Raw genomic sequence first — 20,599 nt, 5'->3', positions numbered from 1 at the left:
GGACCTCAGGAGGTCATCTAGTCCAACCCCCTGCTCAAAAGCAGGACCCATACCCAATTAAATCATCCCAGCCAGGGCTTTGTCAAGCCTGACCTTAAAAACTTCTAAGGAAGGAGATTCCACCACCTCCCTAGGCAACGCATTCCAGTGTTTCACTACCCTCCTAGTGAAAAAGTTTTTCCTAATATCCAACCTAAACCTCCCCCACTGCAACTTGAGACCATTACTCCTTGTCCTTGTCCTTCAGTTGCATGAAATTACGGGGGAGGGGTTGGACAATTATTTAGTGACAAGAGACGCTGAGATTCGAAAAGCGAAAGCTTTTCAGAGTGTTAAAACACAAATTGTCAATATCACACATCAAAAGATACAAAGTAAATAGTCTGACATCCCTGTTTTTTACTGTTCATTTGCTAGTCCATTTGAGACCAGGCCCATTCAGAAGTCTGAATCACTGGATTCGGACCCTAATACGTTCTCAAGCAGCATTTTCTTACTTTCCCTGCCTGTAAATTTCTGTTATCATCAATGGAAACAGGTTTTTGTCGGTTTGTATGTGTGCAATGAAATCCACTTTTATTGAATGAAAATCTAATCCTTCCGAGCCTCATTATAAGATCTTCCTTGCTCTCTCTTGATCATGGATTTTCTCAGGAGCAGATCACAGGGTGGGAACAGGCTCCATTAACATCTTTAGGACACCTCAGTGTGGAGTGAATTCTCCCAGTTCAGCAGCTTTGACACTTCCTTTTCTCTTAAAACTGGGGGCTCTGTCTGAGACGCCAGTTTTTAAATCCAGTTCTTCTGTCACACAGGCCAGTTTCTCCTCTCAGAAGCAAAGAAATCAGATGGTGAAATCCCTATTAATGTCTTCTCTAGTCCACATGTTGTACAGTACTGCTGCCATACCTCACCCCAGAGGTGGCTGCATTTTGACACTGGATGAGCAATCTCTCAATATCCAGACTGCAAGGTGCTGTGGTGAAACTCATTAGGGAAGATTTTATATTAGCAAACATGTTAAAAAACCCCAGTTCATTCTCTCTCTTCTCCTCAGACATGCATTTTGTTCCCAGGCACTAAGAACAGCTGAGCCAGCGGGTGACTGCAGCGGGCAGTGTTCTGAATAAATTATACGGCGCCACTCTAGATGACTAGCGATACTCAAATGTTAAATCTGGGAGTACAAATCCAGAGACGATGCGGAAGCTGTGTGAACTCGTCCTGAGCTGGAACAGGGACTGCAGGGTGGCTCTACCAGGCGCTGGAGGACAGCCACAAAAACCAGGTGACAGAGTTTTAGGGGCGATAGATGCAGGCTGTCAGAGGGGCTGCATCCAGGGTCATTACAGGGAGCTCAGGACTCCAGTTCTGATCCTTCCGTCCTCGCCAGGCTGCACGAGGGCTCAGACAGCCCCATCAATTCCTCCCCAAGACCTCACTTAGTCATGGAGACGCATTCAAAGCTCCTGCTTCCCCTTGGCCTCAGTTGCACTGTCCTTTGGGGGAAGAGGTGGAGCAGGGGGCAGGGCCTGGGAGAGAGGCTGGGCAGGCAGGGCGCGGGGCCTTGGGGAACAGGTGGGGCAGGGGGATGTTCCAGCACTCCTGCTGTAGTGTCCGGCTTTCAGAAATTAGAAAGTAAGCAACCTTACACCCAAGTACAGACAGCTCCATTCACCCCCACCACTCCTGCGCTGATCTCAGGGTGTCCACCAAAGCTCACACACCAGGCACGGTCAGCAGCTGCCATGACTCTGCAATATCTTGGTTGGGAAATCCGATCGTGGCAGCTGGCTGGACTGAGCTGGACTGCTAGATCCGCCCCACCCCAAATCACAGTTGATCCATGCCCCCAGAGCCAGAAGGCATGAGGGTCCCCAGGTGTCTGGAACAGCAGTGCAGGGTGCTCCCCCATAGCCCCTGGTTCCCAGGGGGAAGGGAATGGAATGGAGAATGGGATCCAGGCATCCTGGATGACAGTTTAGCACACCCAGGCCCTGGGGTGCAGGGGAAGACCGGGATGCAGAATGGGACCCAGGCATCCGGACGGGCAGTGCAGGGTGCTCGCCCTTAGCAGAGAGACTGTGCTGGGGAATGAGAGCCATGCCAACAGCTGCCTGAGCCAGTCACCTGTCACCCTTCCCTCCCCCTCCTGCTCTGCAGACAAAAACTGGCCAGTGTCCTGTGCTTCCCAGAACAGCAGCCAGTTATTGATCTATATATAGAGGTGGGGAGGGGCTGTGGGGCAGTCGCGCTGCAGCTGAGCCCATCCCAGCAGTCAGCTGCTCCTCGGTGCCCATCCGATCTCTGCACCTCATCGCCCTCCAGCCAGACCCTGCTCCCCAATCCGTCTCCTCCGATCTCAGTAAGATGCTGCTTTCTTTCTCTCCCACCCGGAGCGGTGGCTGTGGGTATATTTCAGTGCCCCTTGGGCTGGATGCAGCCTAATGCGACCGGGGTGCCAGGGTCCAGGCTTAGAGGGTGGTTGGGAAAACTTGAAGGGAGGCATTGTCTTTCTAAACGGCGTAGAACGGGGCAGGCTGCGTGGGCAAGGCCAGAGGATCTGACGGGGACGTGGGCTCACCCCCTGCCCTCTAGGAGAGCACCGGGGTTTAGCTGGCGCAAGCTGGAGTTACTTAGCTCTGGGCAGGGATCAGAAATACTCAGAGTGAGGCCTCTGTCTGCGTCCATCTGTCCGTCTGCCTTGAGTCTGTCTCCATGTCTCGTCTTTTTTTCTCCTCTCTCCTGCGCGTCGTTTTAACCCCATGGTGCTGACATTGAGCCCGGATGGTAGCAGAGGGACAGCTTGTATGCGGGAAGAGCATGTGGCAGGGAAAGAGGGGGGCAGGCCAGAGAAGGGAGCTGGTTATTTAACCCAAATCTCTCTGGGCAGAGGCTAAAAATGTTCCTCAGTCTCTCTCTCTCTCTCTGTGTTAGTATCTCTTCTCTTCTGCTTGTGCGTCTGTCTCACTCCCTTCCCCTCCGCCCCCGCCGTGTCAGATGCATGGAGAAGCCATCCAGGCCCCCTTTGCTGCATGTCAGGCCCCTCCGGAATGGGTCTCGCCCATCTCTACCCATTGGGGATCAGTCTATTCCCTCCCTTCTGCTTCACCCCCTCCCAGCGCCTCTCTAGCCCCTTGTTCCCAGCCGCAATGTGGGCCTGTGGGGCAGGACATGGGGAAAGCCAGGCTGGCCTAACCCCCTCATCCCACTCGGGAAATGGCCTGTACTGGTCCTCAGATGTGGTCCTGACATTGGCACGCAGCACGGTCTGGGGAGGGCTCAGCCCTGCAGGCTGCTCCCCATCATAGCAACAGCAAAGCATGAGATTCATAGACTCCAGACGGGACCATCGAGTCTGAACCCCTGGATAACACAGGCCAGAGAACTGCCCATATGTAACCCCCCCCCACACACGTGCTGCAGCTTAAGCCAACTACTTCTTGTCCTACCTGCACTCCATCACAACAGGGCAATGACTGCAACACAATGCACCTCACTGCACCAAAACACCATGCAATGCAGTGCCAATCAATGCACGTGGAATTCCCTGCGGTAAATAGTTTGTGCTTAATGAGACGACAGGGCAATCCCCGGCCACGCACGGCACACTGCAGCAGAGGGAACAGAATGCCATGCACACTCGCGGCCACACAGCACACAGCTGCAAAGCCGTAAATCCCGTGCAATTCACTGCCATGCCTGGGTGCCGTGGAATACACTGTAGCAAAACAGCATCAAGACAAAAAAATCAGGGCTGTGCAACACAATCAGACATGGCTCCCAGGGAGAGGCAGTGATCCACAGGTGGAGAATCTGCTGGACCCAGAGCTCGGCTCCCATTGCGAAATCCGTTCCAAGCCAGCTATTTATAGGTATTTGGTCACCCTGCAGCCATGGGCCCAGCAGATACCACGCAGAGTTAACATTCCTCCAGTAGGTCAGGCTGCGTAGGCCAGACACAGGAGGAGGCAGCCCAGGGGGAAGGGAAATGACTACTTTATCCCAAGCAGGGGGGGAGGGCAGGGAATGGGACTTGGTGCCTCTAGGGGGCTTTGAATCATAGAAATACCAGGGTGGGAAGGGACCTCAGGAGGTCATCTAGTCCAACCCCCTGCTCAAAGCAGGGCCAATCCCCAATTTTTGCCCCAGATCCCAAATGGCCCCCTCAAGGATTGAACTCACAACCCTGGGTTTAGCAGGCCAATGCTCAAATCGTTGAGCTATCCCTCCCCGCTTTGCCTCCAGGACTGGCTGGCTCAGGGGATGGGAATGGGATACATGAGTTACCTTCTGTCCCCTCTCTGCCAGCCCGCCCCACCACCCAGCCATGTCGAACTCCAAGCAGCTCCTGATGCAGGGCATGCACCAGGACCTGAGCTGCCCCAGCTGCCTGAAGCTGTTCAAGGCCCCCGTGACGGCTGAGTGCGGCCACACCTTCTGCCTGGAGTGCCTGTCCCGGGCTTCGGCCTGCCCCACCTGCCAGGCCCCCACCAAGGTGGAGCAGCTGCGCATCAACCAGCAGATGGAGCACCTGGTGCAGTGCTTTCGGCAGGTGCCCCACGACCACTGCGAGGAGCACATGGACCCCCTGAGCGTCTACTGCGAGCAGGACCAGCAGGTCATCTGCGGGGTGTGCGCCTCGCTGGGCAAGCACAAGGGTCACAACATCATCACGGCCGCCGAGGCCCACCAGAGGATGAAGGTAACAGACCCATGAGCCCATCTAACCCGGTATCCTGCCCCCTTGGTCCCCCCATGGATCAGATTCATGGGCCCATCCAGCCCAGTATCCCGCCCCCTCCCTGCCACCCTGGATCAGACCCATGGGCCCATCTAGCCCGGTATCCTGCCCCTTTGCTCCCCCCATGGATCAGATTCATGGGCCCATCCAGTCTGGTGTCCCGCCCCCTCCCTGCCACCCTGGATCAGACCCGTGGGCCCATCTAACCCGGTATCCTGCCCCTTTGCTCCCCCATGGATCAGATTCATGGGCCCATCCAGCCCGGTGTCCCGCCCCCTCCCTGCCACCCTGGATCAGACCACTCGATTCATCTTTTTCTCTTGCTCTCTCAGAAACAACTTCCCCAGCAGCAAATTCAGCTGCAGGAGGCGCAAGTGCGTAAGGAGAAAACGATCACTCTGCTGAACAGACAGATAGCAGAGGTGGAGGTGAGACAGCAGGGGCTCTTTGGGGGGGGGGGTGTGTGTACACACGTTCAGGAGATTCGGATGAGTGCTGTGGAAGGGGATCTGTGATGTGTCTGAAACAGTGGGTGAATGCATTGTTAGTTCAAAGGGATCCCACTGGCCTACCTGCCAGCACCCGGGAGTTACACTCTCTTCTCCTTTCAGACAAGCTGCTCCCAAAAGTTAAGTCCTCAGTAGAGACCCTACAATAACAAAGCAGTGTGTGCAACCCAAGTGTCCATGAGAAATTCACAGCAACAAACCATGTGTAGATCTAGCAATGTCAGGAGACCCTACAGAAACAAAGCAATCTGTGCATCCTCCATGTTCATGAAGACATATGTGGGGAGGAGGTTGCTGGTGGGCTCCCACCCCAGGGATGGGAGCAGATCCTGGAGGGGAGGTGCTATTGGGGGTAGTTACAGGGGGGCTCTGACCCCAGGGGGAATTGGGGCAATAGTGGGGGCGTGACAAGGCAGTGACCATCCATCCCTCCCCGGCTGCAGGACACGGTGGTGCGGTTCAAGCAGCAGGTGTCGGAGCAGCTGGGGGTGATACGCACCTACCTAGAGGTGCTGGAGGCCTCCCTGGGCCGGGAGGCAGAGCGGGTGCAGAAGCAGGCCACGGCCGTGCTGCAGGATGAGCACAAGACCATGGGCCACTACCTAGACCAGCTCAAGCAGATGGAGGCCGTGCTGGGCGAGGTGCAGGAGGAGAGCCAGACCGAGTTCCTGAGGGTGAGGAGAGACCCCCTGTCTCCGCCCCGCTTCTGTCTGTCTGGGACTCTGCCCCTTTATCCGTCTGTCTGTCTGGGACCCCACCCCCTGCCTCTGTCTGGGACTCCATCTGCAGTGTCTGTCAGTCTGTGACCCCCTAACCCCTGTCTTTGGCTGTCTCTGTGACCCCACCACTGTCTTCCTCTGTCTGTGACTCATAGAATCATAGAATATCAGGGTTGGAAGGGACCTCAGGAGGTCATCTAGTCCAACCCCCTGCTCAAAGCAGGACCAATCCCCAACTCAATCATCCCAGCCAGGGCTTTGTCAAGCCTGACCTTAAAAACTTCAAAGGAAGAAGATTCCACCACCTCCCTAGGTAACCCATTCCAGTGCTTCACCACCCTCCTATTGACCCCCACCCCAGGCTTGTCTGTCTGTCTGGGACCCCACCTCCTGTGTCTGTAACCCTGCCCCCTGTGTCAGTCTGTGACCCCTGTCTCTGGGACCCCACCCCTGCCTTCCTGTGTCTGTCTGTTACCCCCCCACCTCCTGTGTCTCTGTGATCCCACCCCTCCCTCTATTTGTCTGTGACCCCGCTCCCTGTGTCTGTCTGTCTGTTACCACCTGACTAAGGTGGAAGAAGGAAAAAGCCCCACAAGGGAGGTGACACCTGGCACCTTAGTTTCACATCCCAGCTGGTGTTCAGAATTTAGCCAGCAGAGGTGACAATGTCATCTGGGTCCCTCTGTCTGGCCAGAACCTCCCTCAGGATCAGGACAGGATGGTGATACAGTGGACCCCTGGGTTGCAGCAGATGATGTAGGTGGCAACCATGATGGGGAAACTTGGTCCTTCCTTCTAGGCCACCCATCCCCTGTTTTGACACCACCACCACCCCACCAGATGGGAGCGGTGGGTGAAACAGCACCTCCCTTCATTATTCTGGCCTCCAGTTAGGCCTAATTTCCAAGCCACCAATTTTGGTTCATTGATTTCCAGTTCCTTTCTCCCCTTGATTACCAGGTGTGACCTGAACCACGCCCTTGGTGGGCCAGCGGGGGGGTGGTGGTCAGCAGATTTGAATGCAATCTGTCTTTTGTGTTTTCTAAACTATTTTCTATCCCCCTTTGCGCTGGACTGTTGTTACCTGGGAAAATTCAGGCTTGGTCCACACTAGCAATTTATGCCGATGTAACTGTGTCCTTCAGCGGTGTGGAAAATCCACACCCTGAGCCACGCAGTTATACCACATAAAGTCCTGGTGTAGACAGCGCTCTGCTGACGGGAGAGCTTCTCCCACCGAGATAGCTACACCTCTCGGGGAGGCGGATTGCCTACGCCGATGGGAGACGCCCTCCCCTTTGGGTAGATAGCGTCGTCACTCAAGCACGACGGTGGTGCAGCCTTTTAAGTGTAGACAAGCCCTTAGAGTCCAGGGCTCTGCACCACACTCCTTGTGTCTGTCTGTGACCCTGCCCTCCCCGCAACATCCCTTTGTTTGTCTGTCTGTCTGGGACCCCTCCAAACGTCTCTGTGTCTGTCTGCCACTCCCCAACCCCAACATCCCAGTGTCTGTCTTTTGTGACCCCAAACATCCCTGTGCCTCTGTCCCCCTTACATACGCACCAGGTCCCTGTGTCTGTTCCTCTCCCCAACACACGCATGCTCCTCTGGGTCTGGGTGTGACCCCCGCCCACACATGTAGTTCCCCGACCCACAGCTCTCTGTGTCTGTCAGACCCACCCCCGACTCTGTCTGTCTTTTTAATGTGATGCCGTCGCCTCTGTGGTTCACGGGGGCTGGGTTAGAAGTGGGGTGGGTGGGTGGGTTGGGAATGGGGAGATGCTGTGGGCCAGGTGCTAATCTTCACCCTCGTCTTCCTCTCCACAGAAATACTGCCTGGTGGCCAGCAGGTGAGCGCTCCCACTCCTCTGCTGCTCTCCTTCAGCTCCTCCCCCTACCCCGCCCCCCAGTCCGCCCCACAGGGCTGGAGACATTGGACCGGAAGGGCCCTACTGGGTCACCAAGTCCAGTCGCTGCTCTCGCAGCCTCTCCGAAACCCCCTTGTCAGCTCAGCCCGAAACGGATCAAGCTCCATCCTCAAACCAGCTCAGTTCCTGAGCTGCTGCTGGGAGGCCGATCCAGACCCTCCCTCCTCCGATGGCCAGAAACCTTCTTCTCCTGTCCAGCTTCCCTTGCTTCCTGCCCAGTGTGTCCCCATATCCTCTGGCGCCAGCATCGCTTAGAGCTCATCTCCCTCCCGCGACGTGTCAGTAGGGAGCGATCAGACCCCCTCAACCAGCATTTCGCCAGGCTGACCCAGCCAAGCGCATCCGGTCTCCTCTCCTCCCGTCGGCCCTGCAGGCCCCCATTGCCCGTCAGTGCACCTGGTCCACTCTGGCTTCATCGTGCTTGAACAGGATGCCTGGAACTGGAAACCGCATTCTAGACACACTTGCCCACAGCCGTCTCCTTGGGAGCCTCTGCCCCAGGCCTTGCTCGCTCACCGGCTTCCTCTCACACGCGTGTGCTCTGGCTCACTCTTCTCACACACCCCTCTCCCCTTGCACACGCACTCCTGGCCATACTCAGGCCTTCTTGCACACTCACCCTTTTCCCCGCCTTCCCTTTGCACACTAGCTCATCCCTTGCCTCATACTGCAGTGTCAGTATTTCTGGCACACTCCTTCCCGCCCCACGTTCCCCCTCCGTACAGTGCCTCACATTAGGGTAACACTTCCACAATCCAACCAACATCAGGGCCCCATTATGCCGGGCAGTGCGCAGACCTCACTTGAGATGGAGGCCCCCACTGTGCCAGGAGCTGCATGACCCCCCAACCAAGATCAAGGCCCCCTTTGTGTCAGGTCCTGCACAGACTTCCTCCTCCCCCCACCAACCAAAATCGGGGGCCCTGCTTATGGCAGGTGCTGCTCAGACACTCAGTGAGCTCACATGCTAGGCAAAGAAGGGATTATTAGCCCCATTTACAGATGGGAAAACTGAGGCCCAGAGCCATTCAGTGACTTGCATGAGTGGGTTTGTGGCAGCACTAGGAATTGAACCCAAGTGTCCTGAGATCCAGGCCAGTGTCTTAACCATGAGGCCAGCCTGCCTCTCCTATTGCACAAATCCAGAGTGCCTCTCTTACTGTGTGCTCCAACCAGGTCTGCTCCCACCCCTCCCCTTGCACACGAGCCTCACACACCCAGGTCTCGGGAAGACAACATTCCCTGCCAGATGAGTGGATCCAAGAACTGAGTCACACAGTCTTGACCTCCCCATTGCTTCTTATCCTCCCACTCTGACCTCCATACACCGACCGCCCATCCCTCCTGGTTCCCGTCCCTGAGCACATGGCCCCCTGACTGGCTCTTCCTTCCCCGCAGGCTGCAGAAGATTCTAGGAGAGTCCCCGCCGGTTGCCCGGATGGACATCCAGCTGCCAATCATCACAGATGATTTCAAGTTCCAGGTGTGGAGGAAGATGTTCCGCTCACTGATGCCAGGTAGGGCATCTGCATGAGATGGATCAGTAGGGGGTGCTCTGTCATTGCTGGCCCCATTGCCTCAGTGCAGCTCTAGGGGGCGCTGTGCTGCAGAGAGCAGGTTGGTGGCTCAGTAGGGAGCGCTCTCCCCTGGCTGTCAGGGCTGGCCCCAGGGCCCCAGCACGGTGCATGGGGGAGCTGTGCTGCATTTCAAATGAGACTTCGTACCAATGCTCTGGCCATTCATGGTTTTTAAATGTCCCTGGCATTTTTCCAAGAGTCAGCGAGTTAACCACAATGTCCTGGCAAAATCCCAGCTATGGTGACTCTATTCTGTTCTCTAAATTCTACCTTCACTTTCAGTGCAGGATTGCAGTATGGCTGCTAAACAAACCCCTGTGCCCCACCCCAGAGGTAGCTGCATCTCATCATCGGGTGAGGGATCCCTGTATATATCCAAGGACATATTTGATTCTCATTTACCCTGCACAGCAATCACCAGTTGTGCCAGGTGCTAAACAGACCCTGAGTGACATGATCAGCTCAACAGACCTGTGGCAGAGCCAGGAATAGAACCCAGGAGTCCAGGGCCCAGTGCAGTGCTCTATTCACTAGGCCCCAGTGTGCCGGGCACCCTCTGACTCCACCTGAGATTCTGGCCTCCCTTGAGGGGGATGCTTGGGGTGCTGTGTGGGAAAGAAGAATTAGGAAAAATGGGGATGGTGGGAGGTGACAAGGGGTGGAATTTTGGGCCAACTTTCCAGGATCCCATGTGGTGCCCCATTCCTTTCTCCCTCTCCCCTCCCAACAGCTCTGGAGAACCTGACCTTTGACCCAGACACGGCCCACCCCAACCTGGTGGTGTCGGAGGACGGCAAGCGGGTGGAGTGCGTGGAACACAAGCAGCCAGTGAGCTCTGATGACCCAGGCCGCTTCGACAAGTCCAACTGTGTGGTGAGCCGCCAGAGCTTCTCTGGTGGCGAGCACTACTGGGAAGTGACAGTGGGTGACAAGCCGCGCTGGGCGCTGGGCATCATCTCGGCTGACACGGGGCGAAAGGGTCGGCTCCAGGCCCTGCCCTCCAGCGGCTTCTGGCTGGTGGGCTGCAAGGAAGGCAAGAACTACGAGGCCCACGTGGAGCACAAGGAGCCGCGGCTGCTGCGGGTGGAGACCAAGCCCAGCCGGATTGGGCTGTATCTCAGCTTCGAGGACGGGATGCTGGGGTTCTATGACGCCAGCGACGAGGACAACCTGGCGCAGCTCTTCGCCTTCCACACGCGCTTCACCACCACCGTCTACCCCTTCTTCGACGTCTGCTGGCACGACAAGGGCAAGAACAGCCAGCCGCTGGTCATCTACGCGCCGGAGCCGGAGGCCTCCTAACAGCGCCCCGCAGAGCCGGAGGTGCTGTAGCCACGCCTAGCCTCTCCCCACGGAGCCGGGAGTGCCGTAACCATGTTGCCAAAGGTGCTGTAGCCACGCCCAGCTATGCTCCATGCTTCCAGATGTGCCGCAGCCATACCCAACCTTGACCCAAGATGCCAGAGCAGGAGGTGCCACAACCACACCCCACCACACCCCACATCACCAGAAGAGCCATGACCATGCCCAGCCGGCCCTACTTCACCAGCTGTGCCATAACCTCACCCCACAGCATCACGGCCACACCCAACCATGCCCATGTCGCCAAGTGAGCCACAGGCACTCCCAACCATGTCACCTGGTCTGGCGGTGCTGAAACCATGGCCGGCCACACCCCAGAGAAGCCGTGCCCTGCCACGCCTCGCTATGCCTGACATCACCAGAGCAGGAGGTGCCTCAACCATGGCCAACGTCACTGGAAGTTCTGTAACTATGTTGTCAGACGCTCTGTAACCACAGCTAACCACGTGCTACATCGCCAGAAGCTCCGTAACAATGTCTTGTCATGCTACCATCAACAGAAGTCCCATTATCATGGCCCCCCATCACCAGAGGTTCATGCCTCCATTACCAAAAGCATCTCAATCATGCCCAAGCATGTGTCCATTACCACAGACTCCCTGGCCATGCCCACGTAGCTGGAAGTGCCGCAGCCATACCCCATGCCATCACTGCTCCTCCAGACATTCGGAGCCCATGTGGCCCAGCTCCAAGCTCCCTGGGACGGGCAGTGACCCGACATGGTTCCAAGCCTCCGGGATCTGTACAGGCAGTGCTGGGATCTGAGCATGTTCGCATCCAGATACGGTCTCCAATAAAACATGGTCGTGTCCCCTCTGCCTCCTGTGTGCACGTGTGTGTCTGGGCTTCTATCTGCCATATGGCCCCCAAACAATCTGTGAGGGATCAGCTACATCTTTATAAGGGCCCGGACACGTAATTTACTGGGCACTGTACCAGCATTAGTGAATTTATTCTTCTGGCACACACCCATGTGAGTGCATTACAGGAATCTCATTATTATTGGTTGTTATGGTAGCAGTTGGAGGTTGCAACTAAGATCAGCCTAAGATCAGTTGTGCCTGGCGCTGTACAGACCCCGACCAAGATCAGGGCCCCGTTGTTCCTGGTGCTGCACAGACCCCAACCGAAATTAGGGCCCCCAGTGGGTCAGATGTTGCACAGTCACAGTGAGAGTCGGTCCCTGCCCTGAAGAGCTTATAGACTGAACAACAAAAGGTCGGAGGGAAAATTATTATTAGGGATCATCACCCACAGCCAAGCAGGGAGGGGTGGGATACTGGCCTAGATGGGCCATGGGTCTGGGCCAGGATAGCAGGGAGATGTGTAAGTGTGAATGGGGCATGGGGGTCAATTTTTTGAATTTGCCAAAGTGCCAGTTAGATTTCATCTGAAAATCTAACAAACTAGATTTTCCTACTAGATAAACAGTATTGCCAGTTTAGGGCTGGAATTTAGTTTGGCTCACCCTTTTTTTACTGCATCCTAGGAGTACTGGCTTTCTGATTTTAAAGTTGGGTCCTTCTCAGATCTACTTTGACCTCGATCAGAATGTCTCAAATGAGGACACTGGGTTATTCTTAACCAGCCAACCGGTTTATTAATTCACCATGAATGACTCAGATCTATAATCAACAGTTATCAGTTCTCCAGTATTTCTAACACACTTTCTGCACCTAAAGTAATTCTCCAAGGAGTAAAGTTATGTCTTGCAGGCTGCACCTTGAGGAGTCCGGCATTTGCTGTTTCTCATGTTGGCTTTGAAAGGGACGTGTTTAAAGCATCTTAAACATATTCTGTGAGAGTCCGCTTCGTTCGATTGACTTGGGTGCACCAAGGAGGAGAAGCCAAAATACAGTTCCTCAAGGCCTCACTAGAGACAGTGCAGCCGCAAAAAGGGAACTAGCAGTTACCACTTCAGTGTAGACACTCACTACGCAGACGGGAGGGGTTAATCCACACACACACATTCCCAAGAGGTAGTCACTACCTAGTGCTTTCTACACTGGCGGTTAGGCCAATTTAACGACATCACTCAGGGATATGGATTTTTCAACCCCCTGAGTGATGTAGCAGGGTCGACCTAACTTTTTAGTGTAGACCTCGCCTGGGCCATAAAAAGAAAGAACAATCTCTGAAATGAAATCTCATGGTTTCCCCAAACTGCTGGTCACCCTGGATAGGAGGAGTGTGTCCACGTTACGGCAGCTTCTTTGTTGGAGTCAGCAACTTCTGACGGTTTTTAGATCCTGTTTCGGGGTTCAATGGACGTATTTTCTGCTTGGCTGTTGGCTCTCAGATTTTGGATCGCTCATTCCTTCAATATCCAGTAGATGGCACCAGTGTATAACACATTTCTTTGCTCCTTTTCTTAGCTGAGGCTTTGTACGTTTCATCAAGGATTAGGAGTCCTTGTGGCACCTTAGAGACGAACACATTCATTTGGGCATAAGCTTTCATGGGCTAAAACCCACTTCATCAGATGCATGGAGTGAAAAATACAATAGGCAGGTATAAATATACAGCACATGAAAAGATGGGAGTTGCCTTACCAAGTGTGTGGGGGGTGGGGGTCAGTGCTAATGAGGCCAATTCAATCAGGGTAGATGTGGCCTATTCCCAACAGTTGACAAGAAGATGCGATTATGCCCAGATAAATTTGTTAGTCTCGTTAGCACTCCAAAAAGTAATTTTCCCTCTGTTGGTATTCACCCCTTCTTGTCAACTGTTGGGAATAGGCCACATCTACCCTTACATAAGTGACTAAGACTAGCTTCAAGATTTTATTGGCACACCCCATTTCCTGTTGCTGGAGGAATGGGATGTTCCACTTTCTTCTGATCTGTAAATGGGGATTCGGGGGAGGGGGTGTATCAGTCAGTGTGTATCTGTGTTGGTATTTGGGTGTGTCTGTGCATAATTGTGCATGCAAGTCTGTGTGTGTGTGTGACAGTGTCTGTGGCAAGTGTCTGAGTACAGTGTGTGTATCTGTCAGTGTGTGTGCGTCAGGATGCATGTGTGTCTCTGTGTGCGGTATGTCTGTGGTGTAACTGTGTGCGTGTCCCTGTGTGTAGTGTTTGTATGTAACTGAGTGTGGTGTGGTGTGTCTGTGTGTTATTCTGTGTGTGCAACTTTCTCTGGAGGGAGGTGTGGGTGTGTCGGGGTGTGTGTGCATTGTTCTTGCCACTCTTCCTGCCAAATTTCCGCCCCTCACCCCAACTCCGCTTTCCTTCCCAGCCAGGGCACAGATGCCCTTTGCCCTCCCAATCTCCGTGCCCAGGAGTGTTTGAATAACACAAGACAACAGGAGTGAATCTGAGGCTGAGCCCCCTGGTGCCACCCATAGGAGCAAAACCCCTGACCGCACAAAAGGGCCACAAAAATCGGGAGCCAGATCAAAACTGTTAATCTTCCAACTGAGCACAGCCCAGTGTCACAGAAGAGAAGAGGGTGGGCTGGATGAAGGGTGGAAGTGGTGAAATTTGTTTCACTTTACTTTTTGGGACACTGCTGTCTCAGGGGAAAGAGCCAGCATGGGAAAGACCCTGAGAGACCACCTGTTCGACACCATTAGAGAACTGGGCAAGTCGGACTTGAAGACATTTAAAGACAAGCTGAACAATTTCCAGCCCAAGGAAGGTTATAACCCCATCAGATGGGGAGAGCTTGAAAAAGCAGACACTGTAGAAATCACTCGCCTGCTCGTCAGCTACTACAAGGAGGATTACGCGGTGGAAGTGGCCGGGAAGGTGCTGGAGGACATGGACAAGAAGAACCTGGCACACAACCTGTTCCAGGCCACAGGGCAGGGTGAGTGAGGGGCTTTTAAGGGGGGATCGCCCCCTCCCTAAGGGGGATCTTGTCTTGATGGGTCTCCAAGTACAGGAGCTGCCTGCTTATCGGCCTGCCAAGCAGAAAAATGAGCAATGCTGCTGGCTTCCTTAGCACAACCCCCCCAGGGGCAGAATTGTGCAGCCCCTTCTCAGGCCAGGCTGCCACCGGGTATCACAGATCCAAAGGGCTTGAGACCAGAGGGGAAAGTGAGCTGGTACGGTGTACCGGTAAAAAATGGTCACCGGTACAGGCCCGTACACAGCAGATGTTAAAGCCCAAGGCCGCCAAGGGAGGGGGCAGCGATGTGGGAGGGGGGAGGGGGCAAACGGGGCAGCTTCCCTGGGGCCCAGCAATTTAATAGGGCCCAGGGCTCCCGGCCACCACCGCTGCTATCATGTCAGCAGCCAGGGCCCCGGGCCCTTTAAATCCCCGGGCAGCACTGGCCAGGCAGCACTGAAGAGCTGGTTGGGGGAGGCTGACCCCCAGTCCCGCCCCTTCTGCCCGAGACCCTGCCCTTCCGGAGCCAGGCCCTCGTACCAGAAACACCTTTCAGTTACTTTCACCCCTGGTTTAGACACCTAACTTCCTGTTCTAGGTCCACAAAGGGAGTTAGGGTCTTCCACTGTATCACGGAGGCAACTCGATCCAGACAGGGCCAGGCCAGTAGTTGACGGTTCGCTTGTACCAGCCCAGCCCCCATCTCTTCCTTCTCCTTTCCCAAACGGGAAATGAACCCCCCAACACCCAGTGGGGATCACGGCTCCACAGTGGGGAATTGTGTAGGGGGGGGTGAGAGACACAGAGGGGAAGATCTGTTCATATGGAGATAGGAAAAGATAGGGGTGCTGGAAAGGAAGAGAAGGAGGGATGGGGGATAAATACATGGATGTGGAATTGCTCACACCTGGAGGGAGGAGTCCTGGGTCCAAGAAATGGTTATTTTTCTTGCTTCATCAGTCCAACAAGGAACCAAACATTCTCCTTTCTATGGGGGAGGTTTTTTTCTGTTCCCCTTCCCCGCCACTGATTCCTCATGGCAACATTCCCCGACTCAGCTATGGGTCACCCCAAACCTTCTCCTGCCGGCTCCCAAATCCCCGTCCCTGTGGGGGAACGGCTCGCTCGGGGTGCACCCCTGAGACGAACCTCTCTCCTCCTTCTCTGCTGCAGCTACAGGCGGTGCCCAGCAGACCCCAGCTCCGACCAGCACCATCCGGACCAGGGTCACAGGTGGGTTGACATTTGTCCAGCTGTGTCGGGGATGGGACAGTAACACGGGTTTTTGGTCATGTTCAAGACCCCACCCCCAACCCCAGTGCATTATGTCATTTATGGAGCGCCCTAAAATTCCTCTGGGTTCACTGCACGGAGAGGCTGGCTGTCCACGAGCTCCCAGCTGCCGTAGAAAGCTGAGATTGTGCTATGGGGAACTGGCCAAAGACTGAGGGGTTTCTCCTGTGGAAGGGAAGGATCCCGGCAGTGAGGGAGGCGGGCAGCGTGGGGAGGGCAGGCTGGGATGGGAGAGTGATCTGGGCAGTGGGGGAGGCGGGTGGCATGGGGCGTGCAGGCTGGGGTTCGGGGGGGGAATCCAACAGATAGCCGGGTGATGTGGAGAGCGTCAGGCGGGATCCCAGCAGGGATGAAGGAGGGGCAGAGGCTGCTCCGATTCCTTTCTGAGTGAGCTCCCTGTTGTCTCCAAGCAGGTATAGCTGCCCCCATGCCCAGGGAACACAGGCCAGACTCGTCCAGGGCTGGAGACTCAGGTAGGGTGACCAGATGTCCGGGTTTTCCTGCACATTGCCTTTGAGGCTCCTTCCTCTGTCCGGGCAGATTTTTCAGACAACAGGAACTGTCCAGGTGTTTTGCAGAGCAGATGCTGGAGCTCAGCAAGAGCCCCAGTTGGTCCATTTCCTGACTGGTCCCACCCCTGCATCTGCAGCTGATCGGTGCAACCACCGATTCTGGGGCCCACCCAGGCCCCGGCTCCCAGCCCCGGGGAGCGGGTTCCCGCAGGGAGGTGCTATCTGGTGGCTTTCGCTGCACGCTGGACTTGCGCCAGCCGTCCTGCCCCCATGACAGGGAGCAACACTGCCCACCCCTCCAGTGAATACCCTCACTGCAGGTGCCCCCTCCAGTACCCCCAACCTGTCCCCCCTCCACCTTCCTCCCTCAGTTCCCCTTTTTGAAAACTTGACACACAGTAACCCTTGACTCAGGTCAGGCCTGAGGCCCGACACAGGCCCCCCGACCACACTCAGCGCTTTGGCCCTCCAGCTTCTGATGTCAGGGGAGGTGCTGCCACCCAGCCCAGCCTTCCACAGCCGGCGGGTGGCGGCTGTTTTGAAGCTGCTTATTCAGCTCACTCATCGTAGGCTCCCCGGTCTTGTCGAGCCACAGCTGGGTTAACTCTGGCCTCTGCCGTGTAGACGGCCGAATGGTTCCTACTAACCCCGTTCGCTAGCGCTCCAGTTCCCAGCATGGTTACGCTACTGTCCACATAGCGACTGGAACTGGGTCGGAGCAGGTTCCAGCTTGCATTGCGTTTCTCTTTACAACTGAGATCAGAATCCAGCCCTGATGCCACTGGCCTCGGCGGGGTCACTGCGGATTTACACTGGGGTCACCGAGATCACAATCGATTTTCTGGGAGTGTCTCATAATAACCATAACAACAACTTACATTTTATCTTATAATAATAACAGTTGTGCATGTAATAGATTGTGTGTATATCTACATAAATACCCAACGAACGTGTCACCCCAGCACAGCTAGACAGAGAGAGGGGTGTGTATGGGGATAGACAGGTGGATGGATAGTTGTATAGGAGGATAGAGGGAGGGATGTGTATGGAGATGGATGGGTGGGTGGATGGGGGCTTTTGAAAATACTGGCGTGATTTAGGAATCCCACTGATTTTTCAACAGAATGTTTACTCAGAAGTCTTTTTCATGCTTTAAAAAATGACACCCCTGTCATGGATCCACAGGATCGGTGCTATGGCCCTCACTTTGGAACAGTCTCTAGGAGGACCTGTTCAGTGAGCCAGACCCCGCAGAGGTCAGAGAATCATAGAATATCAGGGTTGGAAGGGACCTCAGGAGGTCATCTCGTCCAACCCCCTGCTCAAAGCAGGGCCAATCCCCAACTCAATCATCCCAGCCAGGGCTTTGTCAAGCCTGACCTTAAAAACTTCAAAGGAAGGAGATTCCACCACCTCCCTAGGTAACGCATTCCAGTGCGTCACCACCCTCCTAGTGAAAAAGTTTTTCCTAATATCCAACCACACCCCCCCCCCTTGCAACTTGAGACCATTACTCCTTGTTCTGTCATCTGGTACCACTGAGAACAGTCTAAATCCATATCCAGGGCGAGCCACCATGTGGCTTCACCGCCTCCATAGACTGGACCTCTGGTCGTTCAGCACCGCGAGCTCCATTCAGCCGGTCCCACTGAGACGGACCCCTGAGGGAGACTTGTACAGTATTAGGGAGCAGTGCACCCCACCCCACCACCTGCAGTGACACTCAGCCAGCCTTGTCACAGTAGGGTTTACTAGTCAGCTGGGGCACAGCCTAGGAAGTCCTTGGTTAGCACAGAGAAATGAAGGTTGAAGCATAGGCCCTTCTGGGTAGCCAGAGCCCAGCCAAGCTGTAGTGAACCCTCATTGTTCAAGCTCTGTCTGTCCCTGCGTCTGATCTCCTTTGTCAGACTCCAGGCGGTGCCCCCGACTGCTTCCCGCAGCCCACATTTAACTTTCTCCTCGCTCTTGCCCCCCTCCCAGTCCTCTGTTCCCAAGCTGGGGAGATACAGCTCAGCCCCCCGCCGTGGAGATGCAGGAAGTCCATATCTCTCTGGGTCATTGATAGCCAGGTTTCAATGTCCCTGGGATTGGATCTGCCATTGTCTTCTGAAGAGCTGCATTCATGTGGGACCTAAGGCCCCAGCCAGCGAGGCACCATTCACACCTGGATCTGAGCCTGCCCTGAGAGCAAACAGTTCCTTTTCACCCACTAGGTAACAATGCAGCAGAGAGGGGAAACTGAGGCACACATCTGCTTCATAAAAAATATTACCAAAACTTCCTACTTCATCACAACCCATACTTAACGGCAAAATTTGGCTGAAGAGCAGAGAGGTACATAGACTGGCATCCTGGTCTCTAGGGGTTAGCAATACAATAGGCTAGCGTGGCTTAGTGGATCATGCAGAGGATGAGGGCGCAGGCTCTATTCCCAACTTTGCCGCTGTCCTGAGGGGTCACCTTGGGAAAATCACTTGTGCCCTCTGTGCCAGAATCACCCCATCTTTAGATGGGGATAAAGACACCGACCTCCTTGTTAATCATTGTGATGTCTATTGATGGCAAGCTCAAGGGATGGAGACCCGAAGATGGATGGAATAGCCACTTTGAGATCCTTGGGGTGAAAGACACCAGAGAACTTCCAGATCAAGTAGCATAAAAGCCACCTGAACTCCGTTCCTTTATGCAGCTGTTTCTGACTCACTCCCCTGTTTCCAGGAGACGAGATGGACCTTCGGTAACATCAGGTGCTGAGCTCAAGCCTTCACAATTGATGTGACGCAGTGAAAGAGATGGCTAACACTGGAATGAAGACCGCCCTGCAGCTCTACCAGCTCCCAATGGCCAAGGAAACCTGGAGCCTTTTCAGCGTCATACCAACTGGCCAGGATATTGCATTCCATGTTTTCGGTCAATAAAACAATTGCCTGGTTTTCATACAGAGAACTCGTCCATCAGCTGTGCGGGTGTTTTCCTTGATCTTTTCAGCCGGCAGGTTCAATGGTGTGTCGGAGATTTGGCTGGGCTCCGGTGAAAGTCCCAGCTGTGGTGCTCTCCTCTTACAGCACCTAGGATGGTGGGTCTGTCTCATGAGCGAAATGGCTGCAAGGCTTGGATGAGTGACCCTAAGGAACGTTTGGATCCTGTTAGAAGTACAGGGAGCCGAGCCTAATGGTGCACAAGGGGGTGCTGCCGGGAGGGCTCAGTAGGGGATGCTCTCCCACACAATCAGTGCTGGTCCCTAGGGGGTGCTGTGCTGTGGGAGGCTCAGTAGGGGGTTACTCTTTCTCCCATCTCAGTCAGTGCTGACCCCAGTGCGCCCCTAGGGGGTGCTGTGCTGCAGGGAGGATGGCTCAGCAGTGGTTATCCTTTTTAACAACTGCTAACATGGCTCATCCAGCAGCTTTTGAACTCCAGACCTCTGAACCCACAGCACAGCGCTCTACCACGTGAGGTAAAGGAGCAACTTCATTAACTAGCAGCAGGAGCAGGCTGGTACTCTCTCTTTGACCCTGCGTCTAGAGAGGGACGTAGCACAATCAGCCAGCAGGTTATTTTCTTAACCTTAATACAGTTTTTTGGGGGGGAGAATTTACTCTTTTTATAGTGCCCCCAAATGAGCCAGGCACTTCGCAGAAGATATAGCAGGGCCTGACTTCATCACCTTTACGCTGAGTAGTACCACTGATGTCAATGGGAACTATACAATACTAATTTCTCCGTACTGTTACTCACACCTTCTTATCAACTGTCTGTAATGGGCCACTCTCATTACCACTTCAGAAGTTATTTTTCCTCCCTTGGTATCCTGCTGTTAATCGATTTCTCTCATTAGACTGACCTCACCCTTGGTAAGGCAACCCCCATCCTTTCATGTATCTATACCTGCTCCTGTATTTTCCACTCCCTGCATCTGACGAAGTGGGTTCTAGCCCATGAAAGCTTATGCCCAAGTAAATGTGTTAGTCTCTAAGGTGCCACAAGGACTCCTCATTCTTTATACCCTCACAGTGTTTACATCAGCCTGCAAGTCACAGGGAGCACTCGCCACAGCTAGCACCTCCTTCTGGTTGCTCTGGTGTCTCTCCTGTTGCCCTCTCATTCCGCAGACCTTTCTCGCTCCA

The 20,599-nt window shown here is 54.6% G+C and overlaps 3 protein-coding genes across 4 annotated transcripts in view; all 3 read left to right on the top strand.

Annotated features, from left to right (window-relative positions):
- LOC125638267 (uncharacterized) overlaps positions 1–20,599 on the top strand; it is a 185,106-nt gene that overhangs the window by 124,350 nt on the left and 40,157 nt on the right. The gene's annotated exons all lie outside the window — the stretch shown is intronic.
- On the top strand, positions 1,147–11,657 carry TRIM72 (tripartite motif containing 72). Of its 2 annotated transcripts, none has more exons than XM_048853790.2 (7): positions 1,147–1,288; positions 4,312–4,705; positions 5,077–5,172; positions 5,697–5,927; positions 7,800–7,822; positions 9,299–9,417; positions 10,208–11,657. In XM_048853790.2, the coding sequence occupies exons 2-7, from the start codon at positions 4,331–4,333 to the stop codon at positions 10,777–10,779; spliced, it is 1,416 nt and encodes a 471-aa protein (XP_048709747.1). In that variant the 5' UTR covers positions 1,147–1,288; positions 4,312–4,330; the 3' UTR covers positions 10,780–11,657. The 2 variants fall into 2 exon arrangements, with proteins under 2 accessions (XP_048709747.1, XP_048709746.1); XM_048853789.2 differs by lacking the exon at positions 1,147–1,288 and adding an exon at positions 2,229–2,365.
- Positions 14,094–19,421, top strand: LOC125638282 (pyrin domain-containing protein 1-like). The gene is made up of 4 exons (XM_048853827.2): positions 14,094–14,649; positions 15,844–15,903; positions 16,377–16,436; positions 19,194–19,421. The coding sequence occupies exons 1-4, from the start codon at positions 14,373–14,375 to the stop codon at positions 19,214–19,216; spliced, it is 420 nt and encodes a 139-aa protein (XP_048709784.1). The 5' UTR covers positions 14,094–14,372; the 3' UTR covers positions 19,217–19,421.

Source organism: Caretta caretta, chromosome 6, assembly GCF_965140235.1.
Source record: "Caretta caretta isolate rCarCar2 chromosome 6, rCarCar1.hap1, whole genome shotgun sequence".
In the NCBI taxonomy this organism is placed as follows: Eukaryota; Metazoa; Chordata; order Testudines; family Cheloniidae; genus Caretta; species Caretta caretta.
The sequence above is the reverse complement of the archived record's forward strand: the minus strand, read 5'-3'. Positions and strand labels throughout refer to the sequence as shown.